Source organism: Phascolarctos cinereus, unplaced genomic scaffold (genome assembly GCF_003287225.1).
Source record: "Phascolarctos cinereus isolate Bilbo 61053 unplaced genomic scaffold, phaCin_HiC Scaffold_4;HRSCAF=312, whole genome shotgun sequence".
NCBI lineage: Eukaryota > Metazoa > Chordata > Mammalia > Diprotodontia > Phascolarctidae > Phascolarctos > Phascolarctos cinereus.
Genome location: NW_027555847.1, coordinates 583,361,336 through 583,380,633, shown reverse-complemented (window position 1 = coordinate 583,380,633; position 19,298 = coordinate 583,361,336). Strand labels below are relative to the sequence as shown.

The 19,298-nt window shown below is 35.8% G+C and overlaps 1 protein-coding gene across 4 annotated transcripts in view; it reads left to right on the top strand.

The window, feature by feature from the left end:
* Positions 1-19,298, top strand: part of RUNX1T1 (RUNX1 partner transcriptional co-repressor 1) — a 177,029-nt gene that overhangs the window by 93,400 nt on the left and 64,331 nt on the right. For all 4 annotated transcript variants that reach the window (XM_020972875.2, XM_020972871.2, XM_020972877.2 and 1 more), the window contains 3 exons: positions 12,140-12,277; positions 14,394-14,635; positions 18,116-18,205. In XM_020972875.2, the coding sequence (XP_020828534.1) occupies positions 12,140-12,277; positions 14,394-14,635; positions 18,116-18,205 (470 nt within the window). The remainder of the gene's footprint in view (positions 1-12,139; positions 12,278-14,393; positions 14,636-18,115; positions 18,206-19,298) is intronic.

Sequence of the window (19,298 nt, the reverse complement as noted above, 5' to 3'; positions counted from 1 at the left end):
TTGGGGTATAGGCTTAATAGTGGTATTGCTGGGTCAAAGCATATGTCTGCACAGTTTTGTAAATTTTTTGGCATGTTTCCAAATTGCTTTCCAGAAAGCCTGGACCAATTCATAGTTACATAAACAGTTCACTAATGTGCCTGTTTTCCTGTAGCCCCTCTAACATTTGTCATTTTCCTTTTTCGGTCAGTTTTATGAATTTAATGGGTAGGAGGTGACCTGTTTTAATTTGCATTTCTCTAATTAGTGATTTTGAGCATTTAAAAAAATATGGTTGTTGAGAACTACCTTTGACCATTTATCAACCAGAAAATGGCTCTTATTTTTATAAACTTGGTTCAATTCCCTAAATATTTGAGAAATGAGGCCTTTATCAGAGAAATTTGCAATAAAAAATATTTTCCCAGTTTCCTGTTTACCTTCTAATTTTAGTTGCATTAGTTTTGTTCATGTAAATTTTTAATTTCATGTAATCAAAATTATTTATTTAATTTCCAGTGATCCTGTCTCTTGTTTGGTCATAAACCCTTTATTCCTTGATCTTTGAGGTAACATTTTTCTATGCCTACCCTAATTTACTTAAAATATCACCGTTTATGTTTAAGTCATTTATCTATTTTGACCTTATCTTGGGATACAGTGTGAGATGTTAGTTTGGTCTATGCCTAGTTTCTGTCAAGCTGCTTTTCAGTTTTCCTAGCAATTTTGACAAATGTTGAGTTCTTATTCTAAAAGTTTAGATCTACGGATTTATCAAACAATGGATTATTATGGTCATTTGCTACTACCTAAATTATTTTGCTGAAGGAAATATTTTCAGGTAGCTCGGTGTTCTGGCATCATTATCAGATGCCTCAACCTCCTTCTCATGCTTTGCCTTACTCCCAGACTCCCCTGCAGTTTGTTCTGACTACAGGTCATTTCACATCCTTTGAACAATCTTGTATTGCTAGGCCATAGAAGATGTAAATTTGATCTGAGATTTCCTTTTATCCCTGAGTTATAGGCAAAGAATGACATAGGAAAATCATTATCCTGTTGCTTCTAACAAAAAACCTATCACTACTGCTTCTTCATTATGTAAATGTAAAGAAGGGTATGAATGTAAGTGGTGTTTTGAAAGTAGAATAGATTTTACTTAGTAACTGCTGGTTTTTAACATTAGAAGAAATTAGAACAGAATTCAATAGCCATGTTGTTTAAACTGTAATCCAAAGAGATTTCCTATAGTAACTGATCAGACAAATTGTTTTCTAACCTTTTTTTTGGAAGATCGCTAGTGAGTGAAGGGGAAAACCCTATCTCCACTTTAGGATACCTCTAATTGTTAAGAATTTTTTCTTCTGGACATCCTGTCTAAATTTTCATCTTTGTCATTTCTACCCATTTATTTCTGGTTGTACCCTTTGGGGCCAAAGAGAACAAATTTGGACATTTGGGAGTTGAGGAGGGGAGGTAGTGAGAGAGTCAAGATTCATAAACAAGTATACCCTGAAGTTTACAAGCCTGGGTAGCTAGAACAATGTTGATGATATGAACTGAAGCAAAAAAAAGTCTTTTGAAAGTTGTACAAAGACTAGAAAAGAGAATGAGTTCTGTTTTGGGGATGTTGAATTTAAGATGTTCTAGAAAGTAATTGGCCTCTTTGGAACTGTAGTTTAGGACTTCAGGGCTAGATATACTGGCTTAGATGTCTTTGTTGTAAAGGTAATCAGTGAACCCATGGGAGTAGATGAGGTCGCTGAAAGGAATTCTTATCCTTTTCTGTGTGTGGACCCCTTTGGCAGTCTGGTAAAGTTTATGTAACCTTTCTCAGAATAATAATATCTTTCATGCACAAAATAAAATATACATATTTTATAAAGGAAACAAGTTGTATAAAATACATTTATCAAAAAAATATTAAAACCAAAAAATGATCATTACCTCTAAGTTAAGAATGCTTGGTGTAGAGTGGGAGAATAAAATACCTCATTGTCATCACTCTTGTGAGATATAATGAGTAGTGTTCAGGAAGTCAATGATCATCCAGATCCAGAAACAGAAACTGAGAAAGAACAAGGAACAGGAGAATCATACAAATCAAAACCAAGGGAGGAGGGAATATCGAAAAAGATGGGGTGATTTTGCAGTTCCAAAAGCTACAGACAGGTCAAGAAAGATAAGCACTGAGAAAAAGCCATTGGATATAGCACTTAAGAGATTATTGGTAATCTTGTAGAGATCAATTTCAATTGAGTGGTGGAATTTGAAGTTATATTGCAAGATATTGAGAAGTGAGTGGGCAGTAAGTTAATAAAGACAGCAGTCACATAGAGATGACTTTTCCTAGAAGTTTGGCTAAAGTGGAAGTTTAGAACAATAGTTTGCCGAAGAGGGCTGGATCAAATCAAGTTTGTTTTGTTTTGTTTGTTTTAGGATGGAGAAAGCATTGGTGGGTTTGTAGGCAGGCGTGAAAATGCCAGTGGATAGGAAGGAATAAAGATGAAACAGAGGGGAGGGATGAGCGAGGCAGGGAAGCTCCTGGAGAATATGGGAAGGGATGTATTCAAAAACACAAGTAGAGGGGTTGGCCTTGGCAGAGTACGGTTACTGCTACCTCCAAGATGGGAGCAAATGAGGAGTGAATGGAAAATGACATGTAGGGATACTGAACCAATTGAAAGAATAGTTTACATATTCAGGAAATATGTAATATTGGAATCAATTGTGTGACATGGGAGATGCTGGTAAAGACTGACTAGCCTGGCATGCCCTCATCAGAGTAGGTGTTGTGCTGTATGAGAGAAGCAGAATTGCAGTAGCTCAAGAGAAATGTGAGATGCACAAATTTAGAGACATCTCCAGTCTAAATGTTCATATGGACTGTCTGTGTAGAGCATTCTGAGCTCGTATTGGTCTGAAATTATAGGCTTGGACAAATAAATGTCTAATTTTGGAAGATGAGGATGATGATGAAAATAGGAAATCATTTGATCACATACTCAGCAAAATATGATTACTAATAATATAACAATTAACTCTTAAACATGTCACTGTCCCTTGAAATTTCCATGGTCGCTCAGTCAGTCAGTGAGCACTTGTCAGGCACAAACTATGTGCCAGGGACTCTGCTAAGCGCAGGGAGTGCAAAGAAAGGCAAAAGACTGTCTTTGCCCTTGGAGTAATCACAGACAAATGGGGGAGATAACAAATAACTATGTACAAGCCAGATACATAGAGGATAAATTCGAGATAATTAAGAGAAGAGAGGGAGGCTAGCATTAAGGAGCAATCAGAAAAGACTTCTTGGTAGAAGGTGAGATTTTAGTTGGGACTTGAAGGCATCCATGGAAGACATATATGTAGTATGTGCCTTTCCTTGTGCTAGGAATTAATCTTTACCAGGAGATTTGGTAACAAATGTGGAGTAGTGGTTAGAGAGAGGGAGGCCCCAAAACGCCAATATGGTTTAGAAAATAGAGAAACAAAGGCAGGAGTGACCGGGAAATTATTGCCAATACTTATAGAAAAACAGAAATCAAGGCAGGGACTAGTTTTGTTGGGGGAAATTATGCATGTCCAATAGGCAATTGAAAACATGGAGTATAGATTGCAGAGAAAAATCAAAACTAGCTGTAGATTCTATCCTCCAATAGAATATAAGCTCATTGAAGTGAGGAACTATTTCATCTCCAGTATCTAATAAGTAAATGGAGATTAATTGATTGGTGCAAAGACTTGGCATCTCTGCATAGAACTGACAAATAATGTTGGAAGGGGCTTGTTGTATTACCACCATGTTCATGTTTAATGATAGCACTGGCAATTTTACTCTGTGTGCGTGTACACGCATGTATGATGGAATAACAATGTGTGATTCATGGCTCCATCCACACTGTATCTCAGAATGTGATATGGTAGATGAAGATCAGTTCTCTATGTCAGTAAGATTTGGGGTCCAGTCTAGTCTCTGATACATACTGGGTATGTGGCTCTGGGCTAGTGATATTTATCCTCTCAGTGGCTCTAGGCAATGCTCTAATCCTCTAAACAGCAGAATAAGAAACCAGGTAGCTAGGTGGGTGCAGTGGTTGGAGCAATAGACCTGGAATCAGGAAGACCCAAGTTCAAATTCAGCTTCAGATACTTACTAGCTATGTGACCCTGGGCAAATCATTTAACTGCTCTCTGCCTCAGTTTCTTCATCTGTAAAAATATCTCCAGAAGTATAAATGGTACACATTTACCAAAAAAGTCCTTTGAAAGCTTAATTATTTACATTTCTTTTGTACACATTTAGTTTTGTGAATTTTGAATAATTTTAAAATTTCAATTTTAACAAGATGGAGCACCCTTCATTATGTATTGACTGTGCTTGACTCTGTGGTGGTTTCTGGATAGCACGTTGTCAGACTAGTGGATTAGTGGAGGAGGGTCTGTTACGTGGTCATCTGCATTGTCTGTATTAGACTTTTTCTTGTGAGGTTATGTCAAAACTTGTAAATGCATCAAAACCTCCTTCTTTGGATGATCTGAAGGCTCGCATTGCAAATGCTTGTCCTTTCAATCACTGAATTATTGAAAATTTTTGCAAAATTTCAAAGTTGACTAGAGCAATGTATAGCTCAAGATGTTGGTTCTGTCGAATTTTAGTAAGAAACCTATATATAACCTTTTAAAGGTTGTGTTTGTAACACCTATACTTCTTAAAGTAATTAAAGCTTAAAACTGTACTAAGATTTTTGGAACACCTTGTACTTTGCTCTGTGGACTATAAATCATTGTCCAAAACGAGCTCCTCTTCCAAATGGTTTGCCAATCCCTGCTGAAGTTTCTTAGCATTCTACATAGGGTTCGTGTCTTCTCTGCATCTTACATCTTGTCTCAACGTACCCAACAAACATTTATTAAGTACTTGTTGTATGCATAGCACTGATATGATACTGAGATCCTTGGAACTTTTAGAAAGTTTAGGTGGTGTCCTCATGGAGCTCTCAGTCTTGGAGGAATGGGTTACATTACAACTACATGTAACTATATTCAAATATATAATAAGCTAATAATTCAAATAAATACAATAAGAGAAGTTCAAGCCAAATACTTTGGAAAATTTTAGTGGAGAAAAAGTTATCACTGCTAGTGTAAGAATGTGAAATTGAGTTGGGTGGACACTATGGAGGAGGTGGTATTTAAATTGATTTTTAAAAGATTGGTACAAAGTGGTTAGGGAAGGAGGGAGTGGTATAGTGGAGGGTGCACTGACTGACATCAGAAGAGCTGAGTTCAAATTCTGCCTCTAATTTGAGTATTCATGGGAAGTTACTTAACCTGTATGTGATCTTAGCAGAAATCATTTATCCTCTCTAAAACCCAGTTTCCGCTAAATGAGACAGTTGGATAGAGTAGCTGGCCTCTGCACTCTTCCCCACTTTAAATCTGTTTGCAGAAGACAAGAAAGAGATAGCATTCCTGGCATCCAGAAGCCACCTGAGGAAAGAAGAGGGAAAGACAGCAGGTTTGTATGCGTTTGGTCACTGCTCCATTTGGACTGGAGTATCGAGTACATGTATAAGGGTGATGTGAAATAACAACAGAAAGGCAGAGTCAAGCCAGATTATGGAGGTCTTTGAAATTCAAGCCCAGCTGAACTTAAATGCCAGGGAGCCAGTGAAAGGTTTCAAGCAGAGAGTAATTAGTCTGGTGGCAAGGACAGTGGTGGTTTGGATAGGGGGTAAGGAGATAGGAGGAAGGAAAGAGTCTGTTGGGTGGTAATGAAGATTTGTCTTTGGGTCCTGGCAGTGGGAATGAAGAGAGGATGGATGCAAGTCATTGGAGAGGCAGAATTGATTTGCTTGGTTTTAATGCTTCTCAAGAATAGTAACAAGTGAACAGTAACCAAATAATGTTCTGCGGTCTAGCAGCGTTAATAAAAGTAAACTCTCTGGAGCAGATGAGGCCATAGTTCCACTCTGTTGCTCTTTATTTTGACTGTATTTGAAGAATTGTGATCAATCCTGCGTGCCATATTTTAGGTGAGACATTGGTAATCCAGAGTATATCCAAAAGGAGAATGATTAGGACACTAAGGGGACTTATATCCTGTCATGTAGTCATGATGCAAGGGGTAGGGGATGTTTCTCCTGGGGGTAAAGAAGATATAATCACTGCCTTCAAGTATTTAAATGATTGTTATGTTCAAGAAGAGCTAAATTTATTCTACTTGGCCCCAGAGGATAAAACTAGCATCAGCAATAATGATATACATACACATGTCACTAGAATTTACAAGTTGCCTTACTCATAATACCCCCTATGAAGCCAGTAGTGTGAAGTTTTATTATACCCATTTTATAGCTCCAGAAACTGAGACTTAGGTTAATTAACTCCCTTGTGTTTATGCAACTAGTGTGTTGAAGCCAGGATATAAAAGCAGGTCTTCTGACTCCCAAGTCCAATACTCTTTGCACCATACTATACTAACTTTATGGGTAGTATTCAGCAAAATATGAAGATAACAAAAATGTAGACACAAATTGTAGAGTCACCCTGAAACAGTTGAATGAGTCATCAGAGGCTTGACTATACTTGAAGAATCCCTTCTATAGAGTACCTGAAAATTACTTGTGAGAGAAACCACTGTGCCTGAGAGTAGCCCTTTTTAAGTTCATATAGTTCTCATTTTTAGAGACTTTTTTCCCCTCCTTATATTAAGCTGAAACCTGCTTTTCTTCAAATTCTACCCTTTATTTAGACTTTTAAGGACAAAGGGAAAATTCTGTTTATATTAAAATCATATGTTTAGTAATGGCGACTCCAGATTTTTATACAGAGTTGGAAAAGGCTTTAGCAATAATCTTAATTCAATTCCCTCCTTTTACAGGTAAAGAAACTGAGGTCTAGGCAGGAGAGTACCCTATTCCAGCTTAATTTCCATCTCCTTATTAGCTCTTTGTTCTCTTGTTACACTTAAGTGTGCTTGGTATTTAGAGCTAGGAGTGACAGAATGGGATTTGGTTTATTGCAAATTGTATGGATAAACCAACAGAATATAGGTGGCAAGTAATTATTGACCTGTTGAAAGTTAGAGCTGGAAAGAAACCCTTTCATTTGACCAATGAGGAAGTTCTGTTGCAAATCAGTGACTTTGAAAACCACACAAAAAGTTAATGAAAAGTTGGGAGCTTGAAGCTCAGGTGTCATACTCTTTCCTGGCCTGTATGTCCTTTCTCAGTGCACCACACCACACTGTCCATATGGACAAAATCCATTCTATAATTTTCACTTGTAAATAAAATAGAATTAACTGGTGTCTTTGATTTGGGGAGATTTTTACAATTATAAGAATAACACTTTCTTACTCGGGAGGAAGCAGCAGCTAGACAAAAGAGACCCTGGCAGATTATTTTATGATAATGAAGGCGTGAGCTGTTTCCGGTAGTTTATGTCTGTGCCCTTTTTTTTTTTTGATGTTTCTTCTATATCTAAGTCTTCAAAGGAAATAGTCGAAGTAAATAACCTTTGGTGGCAAGCTTGATCAGTTAAGCCGTCCCCATTAGCTGTGTTATAGAACTGGTTTCTTGTCCCAGCTCTACTGATAACCAGCTGTAGGAGCCTTTAGAAATCGGCCAACTTCTTTGTGAACCCCACCTTTTATGGGGGCAGGGTCTGTTTCATAATTTTAACACAAAGGAATGGCTTCCATACCAGAGAGAACTACATCTGTTATATGGAAAGTGATGAAGTAAAAATTTGAGTTCATTTATGTATTCTCTTTACCCTCTCCCTGCCCAAGGAAAAAAAAAGATTTGCCATCATCAATCACTGGATTCCATTTGGAAGCATTGAAATTTAGTTAGTTCTAGTCTTGATTCTTTCACAAATATTTTTAAAGGTAAGTAACTGTCCAAGTGTAAACTGCTATCATTGTTATTATTATTGCAGTCACCATGATTTAGTCCTTCCCTTCCATATTGTATAGCTTATGAATTGATTCAAGCAAGTGTTACTTCCATTGGATAGATCCAGTCCAATAAATTTTTGTTTGTTGAATATAAAAAAGGTATTTTCATGGTGTCTCCCCTGTGAGCTTCTTGAGGGCAGCAGAATCATGTTTTTTGATTAGCATAGTGCCTGGAACATCCTTGTTGACTGACTGAGTACCTATTATGTGCAGCACACTGGGCTGGACACTGAAGGGAATACAAAGGGGAATAAAATACTGTTCCTTTCTATTTGGAACACACAGCCTAGTAGAAGAGTTAAGATGTGCACACAGAAATAAAGTACAAAGTAGAGGATGAAACTTCAAATTCAAAAAACATATAAATTCTCATTATCCTAAGTAATATAAGCTGTGTTAGCAGGGTATTGTGTGTGTATGTATATGTACACATAGGTATATGAATATGCATCTGTGTGGATACACATGACCAGTCACTGTTATTCATGCTATCATTATATATTAAGATATTGAAAAAGTGGAATAATGGGGTGTCTATTAAAAGTTCTTCATACCTTAAATATACATCTGGAACTGTTTGAACTAAGTAAAAGTAAAATAAATGCCACAGCATATTATAGCATTCTTTTTTTTCCTATTTAAAAAAGGAAATGGAAAACATACCACTTTTAAAAAGACCTGACACTGAATTGGATATTGAAATGGTATCAGTAATGTATTTATATATACCATATTTTCTTCCATGCATTAACTTTCCTTGGTACTTTTGACCTGGATGTGTGCCATACGAGTTGAAATGTTACCATATATGAAAGATTATCTTGTTTAAAAGTGGCCTAAATCATTTAGGTTAAGAGAAGTAAGGTTGATCCATTTGACAATGCATACCTCTTCAACATATACTTTTCTATCTATCTCTGTCTCAGATTTTTGGCTCTTCTTACACTAAATATCACTGTTCACCTAAATTAACTAAATATAGCTGTAAAAATAACTCATAAAATTGAATGTAGGACAAGAACACTATAATTTCATAAACCAGATATCTACACATGAAATGTCATAATTTAAAGTTGGTTTTACCATATTCTCTAATTCAAAAAAGGAGTTAAATGCTTCTGTGATTCAATCATAGCTTGTGCTCATTGCTATAAAAGTTTCAAGTGTGTGTGTGTGTGTGTGTTTGGAATTTTAAAAGAATATAATGCAAAACAAGTGTAATAGATATCAGCATACTTGAAACATATTTTCTGAATTTATGTTAACTCTGCACCAGAAAGAGGGGTGGGGTGGGGAGAGAGAGAGAGAGAGAGAGAGAGAGAGAGAGAGAGAGTGAGAGAGTGAGTGAGTATGGGTACTGGTTTGTTATTTCACCATCTCTCTCCAAGAGTGATTGCATCCAGTAAGGCAGAATAAGTTACAGATGGACTTCACTTTGTCCAAGTTTGCTGGACTTTTTGGGTTGAAGTTCCATTTGATTAAAATGAAGCTAGCCATGCCAGAACCTTTGCTAATGTCACCTGGTTGTCTTCTGGCTGTGTTTTTAGAATTATAGTTTTTGTTTAGAAGAGCTGAAAATTTTTGAGAAGCAACTACTTTGGGAATTTATTTTTCTCAGCAAGGGTTATATATACTAAGTGTTTTTAGAAAATAATTATTTGGCAAATTTGGATAAAGGCAAACGTTCAAAAACTTCAAATGTTAAGAGTATGCCTATAATGAACAAAAAGAGAAAAAAAAATCCAAGAGTGATTCCAAGTTTGGGTTTTTTTTTTTGTCATTAGTAAGCAAACCAGAGAGGTGTGCTGATTCTTTATAAGCTGGAGCTGTCCCCTGCTAAAAAACAAACAAACAAAAACACCCCGGCTATTGAGTGTAACTATTTTTCCTCTTCTCTTTTTCTTCCCTCATCATTTAATCCTCCTTCTCTGGACTTCCTTACTCCATTAGTTCCTCTCTCATATATATTTTTTTCTTTTTCTTCCCTCTCCTTCTAAGCCTTGCCCCACCCCCTTCCTTTCTCCGTCTGTGCACCCACGTGCTTCAAATCTGTGTATCTGGACTGCCTTCTCTAACAGTTCAATATGAGTGTTAGCAGAATGAAAACCAGATGGACCAGCCGTTCCCACTGTTATCTCCCAACCAGCTCTGGCAAGCCTCCCTTTCTCCCTCCTTTCTTGGCATGACAGAAATATTTGCCTTTATTTAGGAAGGTCTGTATTTGCTGCTGTACTCTTCCCTCAGTTGCAACATAAGCTGAAAGCTATTTATTCCCTTGTTGCTGAGGTTGGTTGAGGTGAGTAGAATGTGAGATGAATTTAACTATTGCAGAAGCAAATTTGAGTTTAGCCTCTATGAATATTTATTTAGAATAAATTTTTTGTAGATGAAATGCTCTAGCTTAGTAATAAGAAGATAAGTTTGTGATCTAAGTAACAAGATAAAAAAATTTTCATATGTACGGCTACCACCAGTTAAATACACTTTCACTAATCTGTAAGGACATTGCCCTTTAGTCAACATTTTGGACTTTGAAGTTGCATTGCTGATACCATAAACCAGAGCAATGAAATTTTTTTTTTATTAATTGTTGTGACTGTTAGATTATTTGAATATTCCATCATGTCCTCTCCCTAATACAATATTACCATTATTTCAATATAAATGAGGATTACTAAAGAGACTTTGAGAAAAAAAAAATCTATGGTGATCTGAATGTGAGGTGGTTTTATGAAAGGGCCATAATTTACAAATCTGGAATTTTCTTTTCCATTTATTAGTAATAATGATCATGTTGGGAATTTCTCCTAAATGAATTAATGAAAAATTATCTGAAAAAAGTAGTAGTGCTTTTTAAAAAAAAATAATTCTCCATCAGTATTTTGTGTTATTTTGCTTTTAAAATGAAGTTTAAACATGTAGTATTAGTTATTATTTAAGGAGAAGAGATAGCATTTTACAACTTGGGGATGTTTTCCCCCTAAGGACAATTAGCAATTTGCAAGATTACAAATAAAAATTCTTTGGTACTTCTGATATATGGTTTATGGAGGTACCTGTTACTTTGCAGAGAACATTTGATTGATAAAAGTAAAATAGAATTAGATTATGAGATAACATCTGGTAGGAAAGGTATATCATTTGGGAAAATGCATTATTGAAAGTTTCCCCTTAATTATTGATTAATATTAGATATGAGGCATTTATTAATGGGAGAGTATATAGTAAGTTCTCTTACTATACAATGGGTACTATATTTTTATATTCAAGATAAAATCTTTTATTCTTTAACACCATCAAAACTTATTTTCAAAACAGGCTAGGAGAGTAGCCGAATAGGATCTAATCTTCTCCCCTTCTTATTGATATGAAAGGTTCTTATTTGATCCACATGTAGTGTGGGTTTTCTTTAATTTTTCCGTGTTACTTAGAATTAAGATTCATTCTTCCTCCTGGAGCACTCCCTTCCCCCTCCATTGAGATTGTAAATTGAAATAGTGCAACCAACCTCCTGTAATAATGGCTTATAAACACATGACTACTAAATAAAGAAAAGATAGCCTTCATTATGTGGCATATGGTATTTATTTAATGATGCTTTTAGAATAGGACAGGAAAAGAAATTGGAGTGGAAAATATGTCCAGGAGACATGGAGTATTTAACCTGCTCTAAAAACAAAAAAATGGCAGGGGCAGCAGGTGTTAACAGAGAATAGTCACAAAGAGGGCTGGCTCCTACCAATATCTCACCTGTGCAACAAAGCAGGAGGCTTTCGTTCTTCCTGAGTTGTCATAAGGGGGGATTCATTGCTGTCTTTCCCTTCACATCCATTTATTCCTGTGTGCTAATGTTGGCTGCAAATTGCCAGTGAAGTTGCATTCTCCTATCCAGTGCTATCAAGGTAGCATCTGCACGTGCCAGAAATAAATATAGAAGATAATATAGCCTAGTTATAAATGAGGGCCTACCATCTGTGTTACACCTTCTTAAGTGAGGTTTTGATGATGCAGTTCCGTTTTGAGCTTCAGTATATAGGCTTGTTTTATCCACAGAAAATATCAATCCTTTTTTATTCATGGCACAGCCTCTTTGAGGGGGAATTGTGGGGTGGGACGAGAGGTGGGGAGAGTTAACCTCATGTGAAGATTTTCTGTGCGTGAAAGGTAAAATAATATATTTCTTGTGGTATCTTATAGATCGCAGTGAAAAGCATTCCACAATGCCAGACTCACCTGTGGATGTGAAGACACAATCCCGACTGACGCCTCCAACGATGCCACCTCCTCCAACGACCCAAGGAGCGCCAAGAAGCAGTTCATTCACACCCACAACGTGTAATTAGCCTAGTTTCTTCCTCTCTTCTGTGTTTTTTTTTCATTCTGCATTTTTTTTTTACATGTAGAGGATAGGGAAACAAAAGCTCCGATATCCATGTATAATGTAATAGTGCAACTCCCCCATAATACCTAAATTTGACTTAAGTCAGTACCTTGTGGTTTGTCTTTTTTTCTTAATTGCTTTATTATCTGTCATTTCATTGGACTTTTAAAATTTACAAACCTATTTTTAAACATAGGTTATCTTGATCTCATAACTTATTCTTGAACAACCAATTTGGTATACTGCTATTTGTTTGGATTTGTTTGGCTTTGCTTTATTCCTGGGGATATGCTAAAATCATTCCAAGGTTATTTCATATCTGTACCAGGTGTCCCCTTTCCCCCAACTAAACCAATTAGGTCTTCTTTTTAAGTCTCTTACGAATAATAGGAGCCACACAACTTTATCATATTAGGGCATTGCCAAGTATAGGAATATTACACGGTCAAGTTTAAAGCAAACAGCATCCTTCTTGATTTAAATTTCTTAGATCTCTGATATCTTATGCCAGTTTGGCTCTGGCTCTACTTTATGAATCAGTGCATGGAAGTGTATTTGCTTTCTGTTTTCTGGGAGAAGTACAGAACATTCTGACAGTAGAAAGTTCCCCTTATCCCCAGTGTATTCCAGTACATAGTAGGTGGCTCTTTTCAGTCCTTCCCAAGGTTCTGATTGTCAGAAGGATTTTGTTGAGCTAACAAATCGCTGTCTATTGAAAAATCATACTACTTGTTGAACGTGTGTCATGAATCCATGTGAATGAAAGAAACCTATAAAAGGAAAAGAATTTATGTATTAGTGTCTTCAAAATTGTCAGAGTAGAAGAATTGGCTTTATACCTATCCCAGGCTGTTTACATCATGTCTCACTGTAATTTAACAGAACTTTTAAAACTTATAAGGAGCTGGATACCTTGAATGGTGCCAAGCTGTAATGCTGTCAACTTCTGTTGTTTTGGTTTGCTGTTCTCCAGTGTCACCAGGAAATGTAGATGACTGTTTTGAGGACCCAAGTTTAGCAGTTATTTCCAGGCAAGTTAGTGATGATTCTTTAGATAAAAGTCTCGATCAGTGGTCTTGAACATGAGTGAGTCCTTCTCATTTGGAGAAAGCAAAGTATTGATAGTATTAAAAGGAATTATAAACGAGGAATTGCTTATAATCTGTTGGTTATAGCACCTTGTTTGAGATGAATATATTAGAGTTGCACTAGATTGATGAATTGAATGTAGCCTCATCTGACAAATAATTGTCAAGTCACCATTTAAACAGTTACTGGTTTTGCCATTCCCTTTCCTTAAAGACCTGCATCCTTCTTTCTATCAGAGTCCTTGTAGTTTATTACATTAATGCCTAACTCAGTTTTATCAGAAATAAATTGAACAAATTGGCATACATCCATACTGTCTCTTATTACAATTCTGAATGAGGATGTCCCATTTCAACTCCAGGAAATAAATTCTCAATTAATACTGTATGCATTCTGCCATCTTACAGACAATTTGCATTTCCCCTAAAGAAGTGGTTAAAGAAATATGTGGGGAGAAAATAGCCTTCTAATTGGGTGGTAGAAGGTTAAAACTTGAAAGTCCTGTTTTTATAAACACAGCTGTCAGTTGTGTGTACAAAACACGATTAAAAATGTTCAGTGATAAATTTAGTCTCCACCAAATGTACATTTTTTGTTGAGGAGCCGTTTAGAGAAGAATATTCCTGTTATATTGATATAAGCCTATGACAAAAGGCTGACATCCAAATGCTGCTTGTTCCATGATTGAAATGTTTCAGGTGGTTGGCATATGTGCACATGGGAGCGAAGGCTGTCCCTACTCTGTAGCAGACTCCATTCATTATCAGCGCCTGTGTGGCTATAAGAAGTGTTTATTTATGAGGAGTCAGGCCATTTAATCAAGCAGAATTTCAACCCGGGGTATCTGTGAAGTCAAGAGTATTTTACCAAAAGTCAGAACGTTTTTTACATCATAAAAATCAACTAGAAATAAAGTTACCTGTGACTTCCTTTCCACGGAATTTTATTTTGATTTTTCTTCTTGCTTTGTGCTTCTGACAGTAACTAATGGCACAAGCCATTCACCCACAGCTTTGAATGGAGCTCCATCTCCACCCAATGGCTTTAGCAATGGGCCTTCCTCTTCTTCCTCTTCCTCTCTGGCTAATCAGCAGTTACCACCAGCCTGTGGAGCAAGGCAACTCAGCAAATTGAAGAGATTTCTTACTACCTTGCAGCAGTTCGGCAATGACATTTCACCAGAAATAGGGGAAAGAGTCCGTACTCTTGTACTAGGATTGGTGGTAAGCAAATGCCAAACAACTTGTTCCCTTCCTACTCCCTGTGAAGGACAGTGGCTAATTGGATGTACCCAAACTCGTTATTATGGTGGTCTTTAAAGAGGTTTGTTTACATCTCAGAACATGAAATTGGTTTTTCTGTGACAAATCAGTGTTAATGTAGCCCCAAATTCTAAATGGACCGTGTGTGTGTGTGTGTGTGTGTGTGTGTGTGTGTATGTGTTATAATTACATATAAACCCAGTCTATGACTTCATTTGCTGTCTGCCTGATAAAGATAGAATGATGCAGAATTCTTTTTGGTAAAGAGGTATGTTTGTACCAGGTCCCCAATTAGTGAGAATAATGAACAACCATCCCTAAGTGATCATAGTATTTGAATTCACACTATTCACAGTATGGTTATATGTAAAATATGATAATTGATTCCAGTCCAAAGTAAATATGCCTTGTGAAGTAGCTTGCACGCGCTGTGTGTGTGTGTGTGTGTGTGTGTGTTATGTATGTATGTATGTATGTGTATCATGGTTATCATCTACCAACTAAAATAAAATATAGATTTGGGCCCGTTGATAGTTTGCGTATTGAGGTCCTTTCATACAAGGTTTTTTGATATATTGGCATTAGATCGTAGGGCTAACTGCTGTTTTTAAAAAGAAAATTTTGGCCTTTGTGTGGAAAAATACCTAATTAAAATATGAAGTTGAGCTGAGAAGTATATAGAAAGTCTTATTCTACTAATATGTTGATTAATTATATAATTGATGCCACTGGAAACTAACCACCTCAATAATGATGCCTCGAGTTTATATAATGTTACCACTTTTACAGCAACTTTTGCAAGTTAAGGAGTGTTCTCATATGTTTCTGTTGATTTTATTTTTCCCTTGTGAATATTGTTCTCATTTTGAGGTCAAGAACTTTTAAGTATCTTGTGCAAGTTTCCGTGGCTAAGAAGAGGTAGAACTTGAACAGGACCCTAGTCTTCTGACTTCTTCCAGGGATCTTTCTACTAAACTAATGGGCCTCTTACTACTTTTCCTTCTGAGGTTCTCCAGACTCTTCAAATACACAATCATTTTTTTTTGTGATTTAGTGAGACCTAAAGCATTATTCCCAATTTAAAAACTGAAAGGGGAAACTGTGCTTGAACAAAGTCACACAATCAGTTTGCATTCTGATGGCCAAAATGATTCTGAAATTTAGATCTTTCTCCTTGGCTTGTGGCCTTTTAACTAAATAATGCTTCTTTCATTATATGGGCTTGACCTGGGTTAAGCCATATATGATGTGTCTTGCAAAAAATCTCTGTAGAGGAGATTCTTCCTCAGTTGCAGTTTGGATTAGATGGCCTCTGGGGACCTTTCTGACTCTGAGATTCCATGACGCAGTGTCAGAGATTTGGGGATTGTAGTCCTCATAGATATTCATGAGCAAGGAATTTGGGACAGAGATGTATCTGTCCTATCCCGGCCTTCTAACTAATGGCAAGCTATTTTTTATTAAGTTAGAATTCATTTTTGGAGCTTGGAAAAAAAGTAGTATTTTATAAACAAATGAGCATGAACAAAATTTCACCATCAAATCTAATTCCAAACTTTAGAATTCATTTTTGGAGCTTGGAAAAAAAGTAGTATTTTATAAACAAATGAGCATGAACAAAATTTCACCATCAAATCTAATTCCAAACTTTCTTTTTATTCAAGTATGTTCCTATTCTTTAGTTTCTGATAAAGAATAGAGAATGTATTTACCATCTTGTAGATCTGTTGATACATTCTTGGTTAACATTGGCTTACAGAGAAATTTATATCACGGAAACTACCTTAGCTGCCATCTAGTCTTTCATATATCAATTGTTAGAATTGTTGGAGAAAATTTCTCCTGGGAAACTTAATAATTTTTCTAAGTTAGTCCGTGAAAACAAATTACCAAAGCTAATTGTGTAGTATCAGAAGATAACACCAAATAGAATAAATAGGTTGTCAAATAAACCTGAGTACTTCCATTTTAAGAAGATGCTATGAGGAGACTGGATTTTAGACAACAGTCCACTGAATATGAAGGAAGAGATAGATAAAATAGGTAATTCCTACTTCCTTCTCCCTAATTTTAAAGCTGTGCACATCAGGTTAATATTTGGTAGGCATTTGTGTCCTTTAATCAGCTGTGTATATATTCCCTACAGGAGGACTTAATGTTTCTGTTATTTTTTTAATAGTGAAGTACACATAGATAAAAGAGAAAATGGGAAGTTATTGTGTATGGATTTAGATTACCAGACCCTGATTTTTTTAAAGAGCCAGATGACTCCTGACCAAGAGAACTCTGTTTACATTTAAATTTTTCTAGTTTCCATGGAGGAAAAAAATTATATTTGATTCTCACTAAGGAAAACATTTATAAGGAACATATTTTCTGTTTTGTTGGTTTGTTGTTGTTGGTAGTATAATATAATGGATAGAGTGCTAGCCTGGGAGTCAAAACTACCTGGGTTAAATCAAGCTTCTGGACATGTACAGGCTGTGTGATACCCTGAGCAAGTCTAATAATTTCCCATTGCCTCAGGCAACTCTTAAAGATTATAACTTGCAGAACATTTGCTGTTTTGCATTGATAGAAGGTATTTTTCTCCCCCTTAATTCTGTAAACCTATGAAATCACAGGTCAGAACAACAAGAAAATAGCAATAATAAAATAATGCTTCGTGATATTGCCTTTTCAGTCTTTTTAGTGTATGGGTCCTGATGTTCCTTTTTACCACCCTTTCGCTCTCCCTTCCCCTAATATTAGTGGAAAATTAGCTGTCAAGATTCTTTTTCCGTAATTTCTTTTGGGAAACGAGTGTTTGCAGGCACAGAAAGAGTATACCTTTCCTCTGTCAATCAGAATGACTCAGCCAAGAATCGAACCTAATTTGGGCCTTATTTCCACATGGTTTCACCAGTGGGGCTAATTAGCCCATACAAAGGTACTTTGATAGAAGGATAGGTAGTCTCTTTGGCTTCTACGAAGTAGTCACACTGGCCATTAAAACTGAATAGAGCAAATTTTATCTTAGATATCTAATCCATGCCTCTGTCCCTGTAAATAGTCTCTTATATATTTGACTATTTTCATGTTTGCGTTATTTCCAGGCAGTAGTTTTGATGAGATTTTTTTCATTGCCCAAATTTCATCCAAAATGAAACAATGCTTTACCTAATGATGAACAGTATGTAGTTGTGTTTAACATTACATATTAACATACAGTTCCTCTCTACACATGCCTCAGAGGTGGGTGATGCATTAAATCATAATGTGCATTATTTTCTACCAAGTCAAGATATTTTTATTAAGTCAATACTGCTTCCCATGTGTATTGCTGCTTATTATTATGCCATGTGTTGTAACAGTTCTGGTAATTGTTTATTTTAAATGTTTTCACTATTTTACCAAGAAACAAATGTATTTATGATATTATATATATATATTATCCTACAGAACTCTACTTTGACAATTGAAGAATTTCATTCCAAACTGCAAGAAGCTACTAACTTCCCACTGCGACCTTTTGTCATCCCATTTTTGAAGGTATTGCACAGTTCACTGATCTGGAAACTATTTCAAACCATATTGTTGCTAGGTCACAGATGTGTGTTACAGTTTTTCTTTTTAAGAGAGTGGGGGAAAATGAATCTAACGTTTAAGGGCTCCTTGACATAGTTTAATGGCTGAAAACTCTTGTCAGAGTATATATATATATATATATTTTAAGGTCATTTCCTAAATAGCTAACAGAAACCATGATAAGCAAAATAGCTTTATCCACATAATTTTTTAAAAAGTAAAAATAATCAAATTTAGAAAGTTATTTTTAAAAAAATTCAAGGTGAAGAGGGGTTTTGTTGCATCCATGATGTGTGTTTTTTCTTATATATTTTTCTTATTTTTTCTTATATTTTTCGTATCCAATCAACATCCTCAATTCGGGAACCAGACACTTCCTCTCTATTCATGCTGATGGACATAATAATAACTCCTTGTATTTGTATGGTCCCTTTAAGTTTCTGACAAAGTGCTTTCACATCTATTTCCTTATTTTGCCTTTGCAACAACACTGTGAGGTAGGTAGATCAGACATTGTTATCACCATTTCTATTGATGAAATTTATTGTAAATAAATCAAATGATTTAACATGTAAAAGCGCTTTGCAAATCTTAAAGCGCTATATAAATGCTAGTGATTATTTTATTATTATTATTATTATTATTATTATTATTATTATTATTAACTAGCCAACAATATTCTAGGGGTATTTCTTGAATTGGGACTAGTACTTAAGCCTCATGACTCCCAACCCTGTTTTCTTTCTCCTAATTACTGTCTTTCTAGTGAAGCGATTGCCAAGTTACATGTGCCAAATGTTATGCCAGAGTATATCAATATTTCATAAGAGGAATGTCAAAACTGTGTTTCCCCTGGCAGATATACATGTGAACTTTTGAGGTTCGCTGTCTGATATTGCTTTGACCATTTAGCATAGTGCTTTGTATATAGAAGGCATTTAATAAATATTCATTGACTGAATCACTGTCTTAATTGAAAATAGTTTTAAAAGGTAGTCTGCATGCAACTGTATTTTTAAGTTGTTTTTATGTTGGATTTTAAGGCAAGGAAATGTCC